The sequence below is a fragment of the Melopsittacus undulatus genome, chromosome 1 (assembly GCF_012275295.1).
Source record: "Melopsittacus undulatus isolate bMelUnd1 chromosome 1, bMelUnd1.mat.Z, whole genome shotgun sequence".
Taxonomy (NCBI): domain Eukaryota; kingdom Metazoa; phylum Chordata; class Aves; order Psittaciformes; family Psittaculidae; genus Melopsittacus; species Melopsittacus undulatus.
Genome location: NC_047527.1, coordinates 62,863,646 through 62,882,709, shown reverse-complemented (window position 1 = coordinate 62,882,709; position 19,064 = coordinate 62,863,646). Strand labels below are relative to the sequence as shown.

General features: G+C 40.6%; 2 protein-coding genes across 2 annotated transcripts in view; both read left to right on the top strand.

Annotated features, from left to right (window-relative positions):
* TMEFF1 (transmembrane protein with EGF like and two follistatin like domains 1) overlaps window positions 1–3,609 on the top strand; it is a 169,430-nt gene extending 165,821 nt beyond the window's left edge. The window contains 2 exon segments of the mRNA XM_034060273.1: window positions 654–812; window positions 2,343–3,609. Of these exon segments, the coding sequence (XP_033916164.1) occupies window positions 654–812; window positions 2,343–2,427 (244 nt within the window). The 3' untranslated portion in view covers window positions 2,428–3,609.
* A 516-nt stretch (window positions 3,610–4,125) lies between these two features.
* Window positions 4,126–18,030, top strand: CAVIN4 (caveolae associated protein 4). Its single transcript, XM_005153417.4, has 2 exons — window positions 4,126–4,536; window positions 17,362–18,030. The coding sequence occupies exons 1-2, from the start codon at window positions 4,126–4,128 to the stop codon at window positions 18,028–18,030; spliced, it is 1,080 nt and encodes a 359-aa protein (XP_005153474.2).
* Window positions 18,031–19,064: the final 1,034 nt, after the last annotated feature.

Genomic DNA, 19,064 nt, shown 5'->3' with positions numbered 1-19,064 from the left:
TTTGCTCAGGCAAGCTACCATTTAGAGCAGCTGCTTCTCTTCTATCTCCAGCCATTTCTCCCCCATCCCTAGCCAATTTTTATGAATTCTTCCATAAACTTCCACTTTAACATTATGTGTTTTCTAACCTGGCCTCCAGTAAATTTTGCTTCAGTGACAAGGCAGGAGGGAGTTTGATGCTGGTCTTGTCTGATAGGTTTTGCAGGACTCCAGTTCTGTAGACTGCAGCTGGAAAAGAGATCTTCCTTTTCCCACATTTTTCAAGATTTCTCTTCCTCTTTGTCATGTCTCTGTCATACTGATATTGCAACTGAATGAGCATGCTCATGTTGTGTTTCTTGAGCATGCTTCTTTAAGCATGCTTCATTTAACCTCCTTTACTTATTTCACCTCGTTGCTTTATTCTTCCTAAATACTGCCCCAGTTTAATAATGATCCTAAAGTTTATTTTGCCACATGAGGACATTCACCATGCTGGTGTGCTCTCAGAGGGACACCGGTAACTGAATCCATGAAAGGAGAGCATATCTCCACACCTCCACCTTCTCACCAACTCTTTCTCAGCTGGAGTCCCCTTGAACTCATTTCATCTGCAGAATGACCGGGCTGTTGTCAAATTACAGATTCCCTAAAATATCCCTTTTCTTTTTCAGCTGTGAATCAGGATATACTGGACAGCACTGTGAAAAGACAGACTTTAGTATTCTTTATGTTGTCCCAAGCAGACAAAAGCTTACGCATGTCCTTATTGCAGCAATAATTGGAGCTGTACAGATTGCCATTATAGTTGCAATTGTCATGTGCATAACAAGGTAGGTAAAGACAAAAACAGTGAAAAATTATACATTCTATGGATATACTTAATCTATATTGAAATATTTGACACAGATAATTTTATGTGCTTTATCCTAAAATATCCACTTAAAAATACCTAATGACTAGAGCAGCAGGATTATGTAACATTCTATCACCTTTGCTTTTTTGGTCATAAAACATACATTTGTTTAAACTCACAAACCACCAGTAACTGCTCTGAATCCCCAGACCAAATACCCAGCAGAAGAGATCAGCCTTGAAACACATCCAAAATATCAGCTACTGCGTTAGACCTTCACTGAACTTACTCAAGCATTGCTGGTATCTCACAGAAGCTATAATCCCTACTCCCACCCAGTGAAACCAGAGAGGGTGACAAGGTGCTGTTCTTTGCAGTCCCACTGTAAATAGTGTTACATGGAGGGAGGAGTATCCCTCACACTATATATGCTTTCTGGAAATTAATGTTCACCTAGTCCTGTTATTAGGCACTCTCCATGGGAACCTATCTTGTACAATTTAAAGACACACAAGCACGGAGTTCAAGTTTCTGGGATATCTCAGAGTCACCCTGTATGAAAACTGAGCTGAGAGCCATGGATTCCTTTTGATGTCAAGGGATTCAGTTTGCTCATTAAGGAGCTGAACCCAGTGATGTCTGAGGTCCCTGGGATAAAATAAGGTTGACTTTAGTTACCTTATAGGTGCATGAAGCATTTAAGTCCTATGCTTGGACATCCATGATACACGTGGATATACACATTGACAGCTCCTGCACATATAAAAGAATTACTTGGCTCATGCAGTTGAAGTCATACCTGTTTTACTCACCACCCCACTGGCCAAAGCACTGGTGAGAAGGCTGTGGTTCAGCATCCCTCCTCTTTCAGCCTCCCTACAACTGTTCCCCAGCTCACAGTCTCTCAAGGACAATTTGTCTTGCTTCACTGCAGTAGGACTGCTCCATTGAGCATTGCCTGTTGCCTTGTGGGTTAGGTAAGTCCCATCCCACTCAGAATTGCTGGCTTTTGTGAATCCTTCCTCAGCTGTGAGTCTGTCCCCAAGAAAGGGATCACCTGAGTCACCTTACAGAGAGTCCTCGGTGGGCTCTGTCTCAGGGGTGCCATGAGCAGCAGGACACCTGGAGGTCCAGCGCTTCAAAAGGCTGTTTGATCCAGTTTTGCCATCCACTGTATTTTAAGTATGAAATATGCATGAAGTAACACCAGGGTAATTATTCACCATGGCATGTGTTTTCCTGGGTCAAGGCTGAAGGACATTGCACCTTGTGGGTTTCAGTCTTAAGATCAAGCAGAACGCCTTTTTGAGTGATCTGGGGTCCCACGGATATCCCCAGGTAACAGTCCAGTACAGAGCAGCAGAAGCATCCCTTCCATAAGCACAGCTCAGAGACTCCTTGCTATTGATCTGTACAGAAATTTAAGTCAATGTGTTATTTCTAGGCTTAATTTTATGTGGCATATATAAAACCAGCCTTCCTTTTTTTTTCTCTATTTTTTTAACAGAAAATGCCCCAAAAACAATAGAGGACGTCGGCAGAAGCAAAACTTAGGCCATTTTACTTCAGATACATCATCCAGAATGGTTTAACTTAGTGATTTTTATACCTACATTGACCATGTGATGTACATTTTTATTATATCTTTTTTTAAAGAATGGAAATATTTATTTCAGAGGCCTTATTTTTGAACATTTTTAGTGTAACAATGTTGGTCTGTATTCTGAAAGCATCAGCTCTAACAGCTATGGACTGTTTTAGTATCTTTACTTTTATGTTTCTGAATACAGTAGTTCATTTTCTGTATCTGTATCACATGGTTATATAACAGACTTGTGCTTTATCATGGAATGTAATATTTTTGGGAACACAGATTTATTCCATCAATGGTTGTAGATTTAAAAACAAACAAACAAACAAGCAACAAACAATAAACCAACAAAAAAGTCCACGTTACCTAGCAAACAAGGCATGAACTAAAGGTAAAAATGTTTACAGCTTACTTTTCTTATGAGAAACTAGAAAACACTGTGTTTAAATACCGTAGATATTTAAATGTTTTTGGAAGTTAGTACCTGATTTTTTAGACACTGCCTATCGCATGAACTGTGAAGCTGTGTGCTGTGTGTAGTTGTAACATATTTATAAGACGTGTGGGCTGGGTCTAAGCACTGCCATCTTCATACTGAATTCCAACAATTTATTTTTAAAGAGGAAAACTATAAATTTCATGATTTGGGAAGTTACCTGGTAGAGCAGATGGCACAGGTCCAAAAGAAGTAGGTCTGAGTAGATGTAGGTATTGTAAAAATTGGTGTTGAATAATTGAACACAAATAATTGGAATAAAGCCTACTTTATCACTGTTAAAGCTGTTTTAATACTTCTTAAACTTTTTTAACGCAAATACATGTTTTAACACCTACAATACTGATTGTATAGTGTTTGTGATGAAAATACAAGAAGAAAATAATAAAAGTGAATGAATTACTAGTGCTCTTGTATAGAGTATTTTCAAGAGCTAAAGAAGTCCATCCAAATTAGTCTGCTGGTCATAGTTATATTAATAGACTGTTAGTTGTCGTTTGAAAGATCCCGAGCTAAAGTGTGAATAGGATGTGTTCAGCTGTTTTAACATGTAGTTTAGGCTTTCAAAATTTTGCATGTAGGATTTAATAATTTGTTCAATTAAAAAAAAAAAAAGAAAAAAAGAAAGAAATGCTTTCAACGTTTTGAACTGGAAAAGCATGTCACACAATACAACGTTTTCACTATGTTGCCTCTGGTTTAGTGTGTTTATTTGTTAACCCCCATGTGGCAATTGCAGCAAGCTGAAGACCTGAAGTTGTTTTGCTGGGAAAAACAACGGTGTTCATTTTTCTGACCCCTCTTTGAGTTCTCTCAGAGGAAAGCACTCCAGTAACACGAAAGCAGTAGATCGCTAAAAATATGCAAGTTTGCTTTCCTGCTTAATTACTAAGTTACTTAACTTTCCTGGATTAACGCTAATAACTTCATCAGTACAGAAGCGTGACCCTTTAAACATATGTTCCTTTCCAGACACTGCTTCCTAATTTTAGGGGTTTCATGTTGCTGAAAGTATCTGAACAATCATGTGTGGATATTTTGTAGTCAGAAGTATTTGACCAAGCTCCAGGAGCGGTGTTTCACGCCCTACTTTGAGCATTGCCAGAGCCAGCTGTCACCCTGGCTCCCTGCAGCAGTGCCAGAACCGTTCTGGCAGGATCACCCAAACTTTGCCTCCCGCCGACCTGGCTGAAGGCAGGCAAAATGGATCGCCGCGAAATCACCTCTGATCAAGACAAAAACCACCAAAATCGCCTCTCCAGCGTCACCGAGGAGGAAGGAGAACAAGATGCAGCTTACACAATTGTGACAGTCCTGGACAAAGTGGCCAACATTGTGGACAGCGTGCAGGCGAGCCAGAAAAGGATAGAGGAGAGGCACAGGGAGATGGAAAACACCATCAAGACCATACAGATTGACATGTTAAAGCTTGCCCAGGCTCACGGCAACACAGGCTACATGGTGAACAAGTTACTGGAGAAAACCCGCAAAGTCAGCTCCGTCATGAAGGAGGTGCGGGCACGCGTGGAGAGGCAGAGCACCAGCGTGCGGAAGGTGGAAGCGAAACAAGAGGAGATGCTGAAAAAAAACAAATTCCGGGTCGTAATCTACCAGGTAAAAGCAAACCTAATTCCTTGTCGCACTGTCATTGTGCCACCTCCTTGGTGGCTGATGGTAGGGCACTAATTAATGAAGGAAATGACACAGGCTGTCCAACATGAGAGTTATTTTATGCTTTCTTTAACATTGAGTTGTGCTCCTCGGCGTCTTTTAGCATGAGCCTACTGACGGCAGCACACACGGTCTATTATTAGTGTTGGTGGGTTACTGAGCCAGTCGTGTAAGATTAACTGCAGATCAGCGAGGACTATTTGTTGCCTCTCCGAAGGGTAATATGAGGCAGGCTCTCTAAATCTTGTCATACAAACCATGCCTGACATTCATTGGTGTTGTTTTTTCACCATATTAGGTCGAAGTCCAAGTAGCAAAAGTGTTTTTGGGTTCCCTGAAACATGGACTGTCTTCTGACACTCACTTCAAAATATAAGGCTTGTTTACTTTGCAGCATTGCTCAGGTTTTCATAGTGCTGACAGACTGGGGATTTTTCATTGTCTCTGTCTATATGCACAATCTATATGCACAAACTAAAGCTCAGACTCAAAAAACCTTCATGACAGCAGATAGTCCCTTGCATGCTCTACTTTGGAAATGGCTTAACCCAGCACTGTTTTTCCAATCATATTGGGCAAGCAAATCATACTTTTTCTTTCACTGACCTCATTCTAGGATATTCTTTATTCTTATAAATGTGTTTGAAGAGAAGTTTCATGTAACAGCATGGTCTCGCTTACATGAGTAAGAATAAGACAGTGAGGGCAGTTCATGGGTTCTGTCAGTTGCTAGTGAGAGCTGTGAAACCTGTTTGTTTAGTGGCCTGATCCTGCATTTGCTGGAACTTTGCAGTGCCCCAAGTCAGTATAAAGTAAGGGTCTTTAATTTTTTGCTCCCTCATACCACCGAGTCCCCAAAGCTTTTTTCAAATGAGTCATATTCATCGTTATGTGTTCTTGAAAATACCATCCCTCGTGAGTAACACAACACACCCCCATTGCCCAGCCTTACACCCTGGTCTTGCATCTGTTTGTTTGTACATAAATAACGTTGCTTGCGATGAATGAAGCCATGTGTTTCACTGAATATACTCACCACTGTATACAGCTGACAAATTCTTCTGCATAATCTAGCTTTCCAAATTACTTCATTTCCTACAACTGGGAAGAAATAGCTAAAAAAAGAAAAAGGGTAGGAAATGTTACCTCTTTAATGTCATGTTCATACCTGTCGTGGTTAATATGCAGCCAAGTTGTGCCTCCTGGATTTTATGACTGAATGACGTACTGTGGATGTTGAGGAGAAAGCATGGCCATAATTTGGCCTATTATTACAATTATTGCAAGCTGCGCCATCATGATGGAATAGAAAACAGGCACATTCACTTTTTCCATGCAGATAATTTCCTAGCTAAAGGAAATAAATATCTCTGACTCCTCTGGTTAATGGCACAATGCCATTTCATTGATGGGCCTTTACCATAATGATTGCAGTAGAAAATAGTTGAAGCTTTGAAAATATTTGTTCTTGAAACAGTATTCGTGACATAATGTACATTTTTCTCCTAGCAAGTGATGAGTAGTTGCTTATTTAAAAATGCAGTAAAATACGGTGAAAATGGAATTACATGGAGCTATAAAGAACAGCTGTTGGTATTTTCAGATGTTTCATACAAAGGGTGAGTGCTTTCTCTAAAAATCACCTTCAGTTGGAGTTTCTGAACTCCCTACTGGTTTTGCCAGACAAGAATGACCTGCACCCCGTTCTGTATGTTTAGTACTTCTAGGAAGGAAAACAGCATTTTTGGTTGCTGTCTTTCTAGCTTCCTCTTCCTATAGTAGTTGAGAACTGCCAGTGAGGATATGGATGACTTCCTCTTTAACTTCCACCCCTTTATGAAGGGAGATTGAAGAACCTTTTCCCTCTTGCATGGTGGAGGAACAGTTATGCCAATCGTCCTAGGATCTATCATTTAATACTTTTCTGGAGTAGGATAACTGCATTGCTCTACAGAAACACTCTGGAAGCATGCTCTGGAACATGCTAGGGAGTCAAGAGTGCACTGAAGCTTTAAGGCACAGTTGTGAAAGTCTCTTGCACACAAGTGCAGTGATTTTCACACTGTTGATTTACATCAGTGTAGGCTGGAGTGACAAGACCTGAATGACTGAAGCTTGGTTGCAAAGAGTCTGTTAATAGCTACAGAATCAGCATACTCCCTTCTCTGTATTTTACAAATGGGTATAATCAAGTTGTTTACTCGATGGTTGTGAGTGACAGCTCATCTGTAGTGGCATTTTTTTCTAATGAATCATTTGGGACATTGTGATGAAGCCAATGGCCTGTGTGTAGCTGGTGTTGAATGCCTACATGGGTAAGCGCACATTGGGTTTAGTTTTAACTTTTGCCAAAACATCAGCATATCAGGAAAAAGGAAACACCAATTAAATCCTAAAGATTTCCTTTCAAGTGGATAGCTTTGATCTTATCATTGATAAAAAGAGAAGGCAGGTTGAAAAGAATCACTGGCTGGAGGAGATTGTCCCAAGAGACCTCAGCAACGATGAAAAGAATTAGCAATATCCTCGCATTAAAAAGAGACAAAGTGACCATCCTTGAGCATAATGATTAGGGAAGGTGAATTCATTTTTCAAAGGCCCTGTAGTCGAGGAAAAGATCTGGTAGCAGGCAGCCCTCCTCCCCAGGCTGACTGCATGATTAAAAACACCAGGTTACTTCAGACTTCCTAGTGAAGTCTTAGACCCTGGAGTGCTGTGTGACCTGAGACTATAGCAGGGAATGCAAAAGACATTATAAACTGGAATAGGTCAGTGTTCACTTCCCTTCGGGTTGGTCTGAATAACCAGCTGCGAGAGCTATAATTTCTCTGCAGCTAAAGATCATCTAACAGCTTTACTTATTCTGACTAAATTATTCAGAAATCAAAGGGGATTTTTTCTTTTTTTTTTTTTTTTTAACCCTGAAAGAACTTGTTTCATTTGCTTTCCTGCATTTTCTGCAAGTCTCTCTGTGAATGGGAGCCTACAGGCACCAGGAAGTCATTGTTACAGTTATGGTTCTCTTTCCTATTATTACTTTATAAAAGCACCATCAACAAGTAACAATTTCCTATGAAGGGACACATGCATTTTTTTCCCTCACTGTTGCCTGACATATAAAATTAGTGGACAGTCCCAGTGGACATGTCTGAAACCAGGCAGGGTTATGGCTTGGCTGGCTTACACAGTCATGTTACGGCCTGTTAGATTGCCCTGTGATTGCTCCACTGCACGCATGGGAGAAGCTAGCAGAAGCAACCTTGCATATGCTGTTCATATCATGCATAAATAAAGTGGAAGTGGCTTTTCCTGGTCACTGTCCTTCTGCAGCATAATGCCTCAGAGAGTAGAAATGGTGACATCAAGGTGGGGACAACAATCTGTAAATCTGAAGTGGAAGCTCTTCCATCCAAAGTGTCAGTAAGTCACTGTGGCACGAGCTCAAGAAATGGGGATGCTGAAAGGCCAGCTCACAAGCTCACTGCCCATCTGCATGAACCTGTAAGTACAGCTATTCTGTGAGAGTAACCCTGACATGAAAGGCAGGAAATACAACACTTCTATTTAGAAAAACACAAAGAAAGCCATCTGAACCATCACCATTCACCTGAAACCATTTGGGCATAAGAATAGCAGGCTCAGAATGCCTCTGCAGAACAGAGTTGTTAGTACCGTGGAGTTAAATAGCTCACCAGAGCAGACTGTGCTGGAGAACTCATATTTGATCATTTTTCTGTTTCACAGAAACATGACAGGTCTTACCCTTTCTCATATTTATGTACCTACTATCTTAATCTCATGACAGATAATCTGGAAAAACAACAGAGGGATGTGGATTGTATTGAAATGGGAAGTGAGGCTTGTGATGGGTTTCTAAAAGTGCTTCCTTCTAATACCGTCTTTGTCAACTGTGTAATATTTTCATTAAAGATCTTAGCACAGAAAAGATGTAGATACGAATAAAATACATTCAAAATGGGGAATTGTCAGTCCAGAGAAAGACATACAGACAAGAAACCAAATAAACTTTGGAGCTAGAGTAATGCTAATGTGAGTGTACAGTGTCAATTCCTTTAGCTTCTGCAGAAGCCCTAGTTGTTAGTCTGTTTTCTGAGGCCCCATGGGTTGGCAAGGACAGAAAATAGTGTGTTACTTGCTCACAAGGTGAATGAGAGTTCACTTGATGTTGTGGCTCTTAAAGAAAGTTAAATGTGGGCATGAAAGGCTTCGTGGCACAGGGCTGATATTTCCAGAAGTGACAGAGGTGCCCAGTGTTCTTGCCCAAAACACTTCAGAGCCCACCTGGATCCCCACGTACTGCTCTGATCCCCCATGTTAATGTAAGTTGTGCTCAAGCTGGACAGCCACCAAGCTGATCAGGGAAATGAGAAGCCCTGGTAAATGAGAGGAGAGCAGGTCTAGACCTAGGCTGGTACACTCCAGGAAGACATGAGGCTAAGAAAGGTTGTGGCTGTTGTTTATACACCCGTTCAGGCACGGATGAGGAGTGCAGGAAAGAACATCAACAAAAAAGATTAAATGGATATAAACTGCCCATGGGTCATGTCAGGTCAGAAAGCAGAAATGGATTCTTAGACCTGGAGACAAAGCCTTTTGCTAGAACCCATGGGGAGGGAAGAAAAACTGAATTGCTATTTAAGTCTGAAAACTTGATGGCAAAAAAGATGGCATTGGGTGACTACCTCAGTCACAGAGGCCTCAGCAGTCCAGTGACACAGGGCCTTTGTGGGAGTCTTTGTGCCATAAACCCAATAAATATTTTTACAGCTGGGACAGGTAATTGCCTTCTCTGAGAATACAGAGAATAAAAGAAACCCAAGTGTTATGTCAGAGAGCGTAGCAAGGGTCCTTTGTTCGCAGTGTCAAGCCCAGTCCTGCAGTTCAGAGCGCTGAGCTGGCCCTGTGCTGTGCAGGCAGCCACTGGTGGAGTGGCAGAGCCAGCGCTGAAGTATTGGAGGCTGCCAAGAAGATCATAAATTACCATGATTTTTAGGAAAAAGGAAAACCAACCACTTTGAAACAGCGAGAGCAAATCTGTGTTTCTGGTGACACCTTCACAGGGAAGGAGAACAAAGGGAATGAATATAAATAAATAAATAACAAGCAGCTGTTGGGCCGCAGGCTGTCATCTTCTCAGGGCTGCCATTGATTTTTCTCCACCTATTAACATTGAGCAGTGGAAACAACTGATCTCAGTTTACGTGTGCACTGGATGCAGTTGTCAGGGCTTTGCTTGTGGTTGGCCAGCAAGCCAGCAGAAGAGCAGAGCTACACCATGAGCCTTCTGTGTTGTACCTTTTCCCCACGGTCCCATGAGTGACTTACCAATAGAACCTGTGGCTAGCCACCTTGGGCACACAGCAATACCCATCGTGCCCGAGGCCCACATTCAGGGATGGACTTAACTGGGGACGTATGGTTGGGATTTATATTCTCAGCACTGCTGATAGCTGAACCTTGCAATCTTTACTTTAGTACATTAATGAAGTTGTTCACAACAGTGCAGGCACAGACACAAGGAATATGTGAAATCATTAAAAGCAAGATCAGACTTGGGATGCGTCTTGCCAGGCATTACACATCAATAGCGCAGATGTTTCTACATTTGGCATATGGACTCCATTCAAACTAGCAGAGAGAAATGTGTGGAACCTGATTCACTCGATTTGTTGTAGACCTCTACTTCTGGATACAGATTCCACTTTATAAGTACCTGTTCTCTCCATTTAGTTGACACAGTGTCCAGAGCCAAGTTCTCATAGAGACATGGTTGCTTGGGCAGATGAGTTCAGCAGCTCCTGATGGCTGGCTGGGTTTCACTTGTACTTAAGAGCACTATCGTGTTCCAGGTAGCTTGCAAGAGCTGTCACTTTGTGATGAATGAATAAATCAGAACATTACCAAACATATTTTTTTGTCTTACCACACCTTGTGATCACTCTTTGTCCTCCACTGACAAAGGCCTGATATCTACAGATAAAATGGAAGTGAGAAATGCCCCCAGTTTGACTGCAAACCTGCAGGCTGACCTGCAGAGCTATTTGCTAGGCTAGCTCCATAAAACAATAGCAAAGCAAAGTGTGAAGCTTTAACTGTCCCCTGGAGCTGCATCAGTCCTTTTATGCAGCATGTGGTGGCCTGGAGCCAAGGGCTTCTCTAACTGATGTAGGTATAACTAGGTACCACTTGCTTGTCTGTAGCTTGCTACAGCCATTTAATGAGAGAATGAGCTGGGTTTCTTTGCAGTCATTGTATGCTCCTAGTTGAATTAATGAATTTTTGACAAAATTTAAAGAAAAAGGATGTGTATTAAGCCTCAGAAAAGAGGAATGAAGGGGGCTGACTGTTCTGGCCAGGATGCTTTTTCATTATGGAAAACTAATTCTAAATACAACAGCACTTGGCCATAAGTCTTATGTGTTGAAGTATTTATTCCCTATCTACTTTGCTTGATAAAATCCCTCAGGTGCCCTTTTAAAATAATCCTGTTTTTCTCTCATCTAAGCAGTTTTTTGGCCTGATGGCAGGGATTTTGAAATGGCATATTTGCAGAAAAAATGAAGGGATCGCTTGAGATTTATAAAGCTTCCCTCTGAACTGTTAGAATATGAGTAAAAGTACTGAATGATTTGTAATTCGTTATTCATCAGCGGTTTCGTATTGATTTAGAGAGCAATTTCAAGGAGATGTTTTAGTGATTTACCTCAGCTGCCAGTTTGAATAAAAAATCATTCATTTAACATGCAAATTTCTAGGACTCTTTCAAACATCGTGGCGATGCAGTTTCATGCCCGTATGCTGCCAGTCATTTGCATCCCCAGTTGTCATAGACACAGCAGCATCGCTAGGCCAGGCGCTGGGTGGCCTTCGACCGTTTTGCTGCTTCACGCTCTGCTTCAGAAGTGTCAGGTGATCACCAGTCCCATCTGTGCTTATGGTAATCATGACCTGCACCTTCCCTGTCACACAGCACAAGGCCGAAGGATCATTCTCCATGACCTCTTCCCTGTGCAATACAATGACTCCAAGTTAGAGTCTAATTTCCCTCTACTACCTACTTGTGCTGTGAGCAGCTTCTTTAGAAGAGGCTTCACTTTTAATACATATACACATACACAATACATAATTTTATATGCATAAGATTTATATATATGTATATGTATAAAATTTAATTCTTTATTTGGTCATTCCATTTTTCTCTGCTATTGTTTACTGTTTTTTAATATTTGTTCTGCTACAGTTTTAATTGAAATTGGGTACTAGTGGAGAGCTGGTAGCACCTGCCTTTATTAAAGCTTGTTAGAGTTATGCTTTGAAGGTATTTGAAGAGAGAATGCAAAAATGGCTTATAGTATTTCTAGCATATATTTACACATAAGACAATGCACTATCTTTTTTAACCCTTGCTGGCTCTAGAAGCCCAATCCAGGCTTTGAGATACAAACCCAGAGTATATGTGCCAAAATCATGAAAGGACAAGAGGAGCAAAGCTCTTGAACTGGCCACATCCCTTAAAATGCCTTCATATCCCACTATTTTTTTTTAGATGGCATTATAATAAATTTATTACTGATATTATCGACAAAAGTGTTAATGTACTTAAAGCCTAACTTCTTATACAGTGACACTGTGTCACTGCTTCATCTAGTGAATCCCATGAACTCTAAAGTAGCAACCTACCTTTTCTGAGTGGAAATAATGCTAATGCTGCTATTAATTACTGATTGCATCTGTGCCTACAAAGATGAAGAGTGGAGATTTAGCTAGCAAATCTGTGAGAGAATTTTCTCAATAACCCTTTTCCCTTGCCCAGCCTCACTGACCTTCCTGAAGACAACATTTCTCTTCCAGCAGCCCCTTTGGCTTATTTACTCCCTAGTTCAGCACTAAGAGCTATTAGAGCTGACCTGATCTTTGCCAGGACACCACTGCAGCAAAACACCTGAGACATCACTAAACAATTTGCCATTTTCCTTCTTCCCCTGCTCAGAGATGAGAAGAGCCTGAGTGTGCAGGCAGGGTTATCAAGCAGGCACATTTTGAGCCTTTTTTTTTTGAGTCTCTTTTCCCCTGTAATTTTCAATTGTCTGAGCATCACTACCCTGAGGGTCTCGTAATGTTCATCAGGGGCATTGCCACATCTAAGATTATTTATCTACTTTTTTAAGGCTTCTGTGAGGTGAGAAAGAGCACCTTGCACTTTGTGCAGTTTCAAGAGCAGGTGCATTAGCCTTTCTTCATAAATGCCTTGTTATATCCTATGGGAGAAAAATGCTATTGCTGTGATCCCTTCCATGAGATCAGGAGGTGTGGGCAGTGCCTGCAGAGTTGTCAGTGTGTGGGTGCAGAGAAGCTGATGAGGAGTTTCCAGAGCAAAAGGAGTGTGTGAAGGACACAGACTACATCCCCTTGAAAATTTTCTAATTGTGCATTAAACTGAAATGGGAGCAAAGGGTAAAGATAACAATGCTGGAGTCAGACTTTCTTAGGAACCCAGTGTTGGAAACATCAAGGCTTCAATATTCACCGTCCTTGGAGCCATCTGTTCAAATCAATACTGTGCTGGCCTTCTTCACCAAAGCTGAGGTTTAATCATCTGCTTACTTTGTATTCAGCCAAGCCTATAAAACTCAGACTTCTTTGGACAGGCATATTTGAGAGGTTAAATATTCAAAAACTAGGAAAAGCTGAAGTTCAGGTTTAAATGCTTTCTTTCCGTGCCAGGGGCTTCACCAGCCACTCCTGAATTGTGCAATTGTTCTGTTACGATGTTATGCCTTTAAGTTTTGTTTGTCCAGTTTTTTTCTGAAGCAGTGGATCTAACTAACCTTGCAGCTTTGTGGCCTTTGTATTTTTCTACCTGCCCAGCTGAGCTGCAAAGGTCTTCAGGCTTTTCCCTTAAAATTCAATCAGTGCCTTCAGTCCTTCCTCTGCTACTACAGAACATGAAGCCTTTCTCCTTCCAGGCTTCATTTCCTTCTACACATGTGCATTCTCCCAAACTATTTCCAGTTTCAACAATATGCCATTGAATCTAACTCCTTACTCCCTTCTTTCTGCTTACACCCATTCATAAACATGCACTCTGTCTTCTCAGCACCCCCATTACCTATCAAAAACGTCAGGTTCAGATGTACAAGCAAGGTATCTGAGCCATGGCGTGTTTGCTTGGGACAGACATCAGCCAGAAGGTCAGACAGAATGATTCACAGCGCAGCAGGCAGAGAGAGCTTATTTCTTTGTGTCTGAGCTCAGCTCTGTTCTCAAATTGATGGAAAATGTCCAAATGTTTATGTGCTAGTGGAGAGAGCATGTAAGGATCTCTCCACTAGAAGATGGAGCTACATAATGTTAAGTGTATGCGCTACATTGTTCTATACAAAACCAATGATGACTTCCAAATCAAGCACTTATCAATGACTTATCACCTTACTTTTGTGTCGGAGAAGGGGAAAAATAATGGTTTGCTTTGAAAAGTTCAGGTTGATTTTTAGTGTGCTGAGTTGTGGACTAAATTTTCAGATCATGGCCAGCAAGCACACCAGGGCCAGGGTGACCACCCTCTGTAGGGTGCACCCTCTCCAAGTGCTCCATCTAGAAGGACTGATGAAAAGGAAGGGGAATGATCAGCTTCCACAGATTTGTTTCTTGGTTTCTGGCGCTGACCTATTCAAGTCTTTGGTGTTCCCAGTAGGCAAGGCAAGCAGAGTACATGTCCTTTGCACTAACCGATAGACCATGACTGCATTCCTCCTTCCTCAAGAAATCAGGTTAAAAATAGCTAACTATTTGCTATCACCTTTTACTGTGAAATAGTCTAGTGTCCTTATTTCATCTGAGCGCTTACAAATTCAGCTTAAAGATCCTCCCTTCTCTCCAATGATGTGATGGTGACAGGTAGGAGTCCTTTCTAGCAAAACGCTAATGTAGATTTTTAGCTAAAAGCTTGCAAGTAGCATCATCAATTGCTCAACTGCTTCTCATCCTCCCCTAAGATCAGGCTGCCTAGCCCTGCTTTTTCCAGTTCCATCTGCTTTCAAGCCAAGAAGAAAGCTGTCACCCAGATCAGGGCTTTGTCCCATGAACTGAAATCAGTAGGTGTTTGGTCTTTGCTTTTAGTGATTCTATAAATGAGCTGGTAGCTATATGCTTTGACTTCATCTATTTCCCACCTGCTGCTAAAACTTATTGTTCCTGCTGTAGGAAGGATGAGCTCCTCTCTTCTCTCTACCCCACTGATATCTAGTGATAAGAAGAAATGGGAAGGGGCAGGAGAGAGAAAGGAAGCAGATGAGAAAGCCTTCCTACTGAGCCTAAATCACTGTGCTTTCATTATGAAGCCTCCCTAACATGCTAGCCAGTTTCACTAATGCTTTCCATTTTGATAACATCTTCCATCCAGAAATCTTGAGAGGAGTTAGAAACACTAATTTTCAGTCTTGCTATATCTGATTCTGCAACATGTGTGCAGAAACCAAGGAAAAGTAGAAAACCTGAGATTTGGCAAAGATCATTCTCAGAGTCTGTAGCAGAATGAGGAATGTTCCTCAGGGTCTGCAGCTCTAGTTTCTGTGCCTTGTCCACAAGATATTCCTTTCACATGTTACTGTTCATAAGTCTTAATTCTAACACATATGTACAAAAGTTAGTGTTCTTGAATAGACTGTAAAGCTAAATACAATAAAAAAATCTGGTAAGCAACTGACAAAAAGTACAGAAAATACTGTTGTTCTTCCAGAGGAAGACAGCTGAAATATTGCAGAGAAAATTATCTCTCTGCCTTCTCTCTTTTTAAAAGGTAATCTTCACACCCCCTATTCACCACATTGTACTCATTTCTGTATGTACTGAAATTTCAGAATAGTCATTCTGGAAACATTTTTGTTACCATTTCAGCTGAAGGAGCGGGCTATAATTTACAAACTTTGAGGAATTATTTTCCAGCTGTGTTTTAGTTCACTTTCAGAAAAGAAGAGATTATGTTTATATATAGAAGTCTTTATATAATTAATGTTAATTTGCACATGTTAATGAAGATGATTATTAGCAAAACATTGTAGTTTTGTTCCTGCTGATTCTGACAGATGAGTTGAATAACATTCTGCTGTAATCAATGTAACGTAATTTGTCCCTATTTTTTTTCTAAGCATTCACAACTATTTTTCTAGAGGGTTTTTAATGAAGCCAGCACATGATGACAGACTCATAAGCAGGCTTTATCTGCCAAATAGCTTCATGTATTTTATTTTATGTATTGCTAATACTCTGTAAAATTAAACATGACTTGCTGCTAATAAGTCACTGTGAAAAATTACAGACTTCTTTTTGGTTGGAAATCAGTTCACAGCAAAATATTCAGGAAGCCTGACCCCATTCTTCACGGGTTTACAACTAATATTAGGAAGATTATAATACTTAGGGAAGAGCCCAGACACTCTCATACTTCGGGAATCAGCTGAAGTAGTTAATAGCAATGGGAGACAGCTTAGAGAAGTTTTATAGAGCTGTTGTACTTCTCTGCACCCCAAAGGGCTGCTTCTCCTGGGAGAAGAGCACATACACATAACAGTTAGTAGGGAAGTAGAGGCTGGCATTGCCCATCTTGCACACCTCCTACCAGCTATGAGTTTTCTGCTCTGAATACAGTAGTACTTTTAGGTAGAAGTGACTTGCTGACACCAAGCTACAACAAATTTGTAATGTTCAGCAGTGTTCAGATCAAGGAATCAACTCTCTTAGGAGATTGTCCCTGTTCAGATAAATCCTTCTATTACCACAAGCTTTTTTCTTAGTAAATGATTTGCTTACTCTGGACAGCTTTTGGAAATCTTCTGTGTCCCAATCATTGAGCCCTTAAGTCTTTCTTTGTAAAGGCTACATAAGTTCCTAATCCTAAAATACCTAGGATAGTCACCGCTTCCAAGCATGAGGCTAATACATATGTAAAATATAAATATGTACTACTGCATGCTCATACAGGCCACCAAACTCACCACAGGAGAGAGGTGCTTGCTTGGAGCCATTCACATTTCCAGATGGAACAAGTGAAGTTCACCTCAGCAGTGGTGCAGGTGCTGAGCGAGTTGTATGGAACTGGGTCTACTGAATAACATTCCTTTGCTGAATATGTCCCCTTGTGGAGCCAGTACATGTAAGCTAATACACTGGGGTTCAACCCCTTCTGGGCAGCAACAGAAATGTCAAGTTCCAATGAGTCAGAAACATACAATTGTCTTGAGGACAGTAAAGGACTGAAGCTACTGGTATCATTGCACTCATTTAGAGAGTGTACAGCTGACATATGTGCAAGAGCCTCTAATGAGTACAGAATTATGTATTTTTATTGGTGATGAATAATGGATCTAGGCCCAATCTCAGGAAAGCAGATAAGATGAAAAAAAACCCCAAACTGAAAAAAACCAAAACAAAACAAGAAGACCCCAAATTTGTTCTGAAAACTATTAGAGGCCAGTATACATAGAACCATGGCATTCATAAGTTTCAGGTAGAATCACACTGAAAAGAAATCTTTAATAAGATGTTATGTCTTCACATATCTTGTTGAAGGTTTCTTCTGCCATTTGTATTCTGTATAGATCACATACAATGATACAAGCCTACTTTGCTTTGTTACAATATAGTATTTCAGTTAGTATTAATTAACTACCAGCCAAAAAACTAAATGCTTGAATCATCATCCTTTTAAAACATGCTTGCTGGAAGATGACATTGTGCTTTTGTTCACAGGAGGAAAGTGAGTGTCCTTCATCTCTCTCTGTTATCAAAGAGAGGACAGCAGGGGAAACTCTGGAGGATGATTTCTTCCCACCTGATGATCTGTCTTCTGACGAAGAATATTATATTGAAGAAAGCAAAGCTGCCCAGTTCAAGAAATCAGGCATGAGGCGCATAGATGATATCAAAAAGGCATTCTCAAGGGAAAATATGCAAAAGACAAGACAAAATTTTGGCAAGAAGGTAAACAGGCTTCGAACTAGAATAGTGACCCCTGAGAGGAGAGAGAGGATAAGGCAGTCAGGAGAGAGACTGAAACAATCTGGGATAAGGATCAAGAAAACCATTTCACAAGCTGCCCCAAAAAAGGAGACATTCAAGATCCATAAAAAAGGTAAAGAACGAACAGGAGCCGAAGGTCAGGAAGGGATCCAGGAAGCTGGTGTGCACATCGCCTCTGAGCTCACAGCAGCAGAGCCTTTCACTGAAGAAATCTCTTACACAGAAGTGATCACCAAGGTAAAGAAAGATAAGAATAGTGCAACAAAAGGTGCTTCCCAGATAACTGAAAAAGGAGCGACAACCCCAGAAGTTGTTCTTAAGCAGGAAGGAAAAGAAGGAGGAGGAGGTGATGATGTCCCTTTGCTAGACTTACAGCAATCGGCATACAGAATCAATTAGCAAAAAACCTCATACTATCCTAACTGAACAAGAAAGAACACAGGATGTATTCACTGAGCTTTAGAAAAATGTGTGAGTTTGTGTTATACCACAAAAAATGTGTTGTTGTTGTTCTATCATTTACATTGGTGTCTATAGTGCTGTCTGCCTGACAAAAGCCAAGCCATGCAAATAAAGGAATGGGGCTGACCCTCTGTGTGGCAATGTGCCATTATTAACTCAAATGGAACTCGGATGTCAAAGGGAGATGGAAATCTGCTGGATTTTCAAGATTGACTTAGCAGTCACAACCTAATCACTCTCTTTAATTTTATGCATAACAGGACAAAAATGATTTCTGTTATCTTATACCAACTCCTGTAATCAGAAAACAGTAGCAAAGGTATTACTTCATATTACTAAATGAAAGAACTATGGAAAACGTGGATTTAGCTATACAAATCTTTTTATTTAAGGGCCCTCACTGAAACAGCAGGAGGAAGATATTCCTGCTTTATCCAGGGTGTGACAAAATGTGGCAGGCAGGAATGATAGGTTTTTGGGTAAATTGTGTTTCTTCTCAGTGGAAAAGAGAAGCTCCTGAAATTACTACAGATTATTTCCGGAGTTCTGGAAGAAGAAGGTTCGATGTACGTAAGCAATGCATTTTCTGCACTTATGGAATAAGAATAAAAAAGCAGAAGACATGTTAAATATAGTTAGCAGGAGGAAAAGAGAATGAGGTATCATATTCATGTTTTGGAAAGATGTGATTGCAAGAAAGGCAAAGGTATGAAGTAGTAAAAAAGGAATAAGGTTAATGCATGGGTTCTGGATAAATAGAGAAAAAATAGAATACTATAACTGAAGTTTCCTCAAGGTCTTTTAAAGAATTGTTTCTTTATCCAGAGGATCATGGGGCTCATGAGCACAACTGACCAGACATGGGAAATGGTTTGGTTTCATTCTCTGTGCTTTTTCTGAGCTTCACTGCAATTAAAATCTATTCTACAAAGCTGCTGAAGTATAAGGCCAATCTATAACCTAATTCTTTG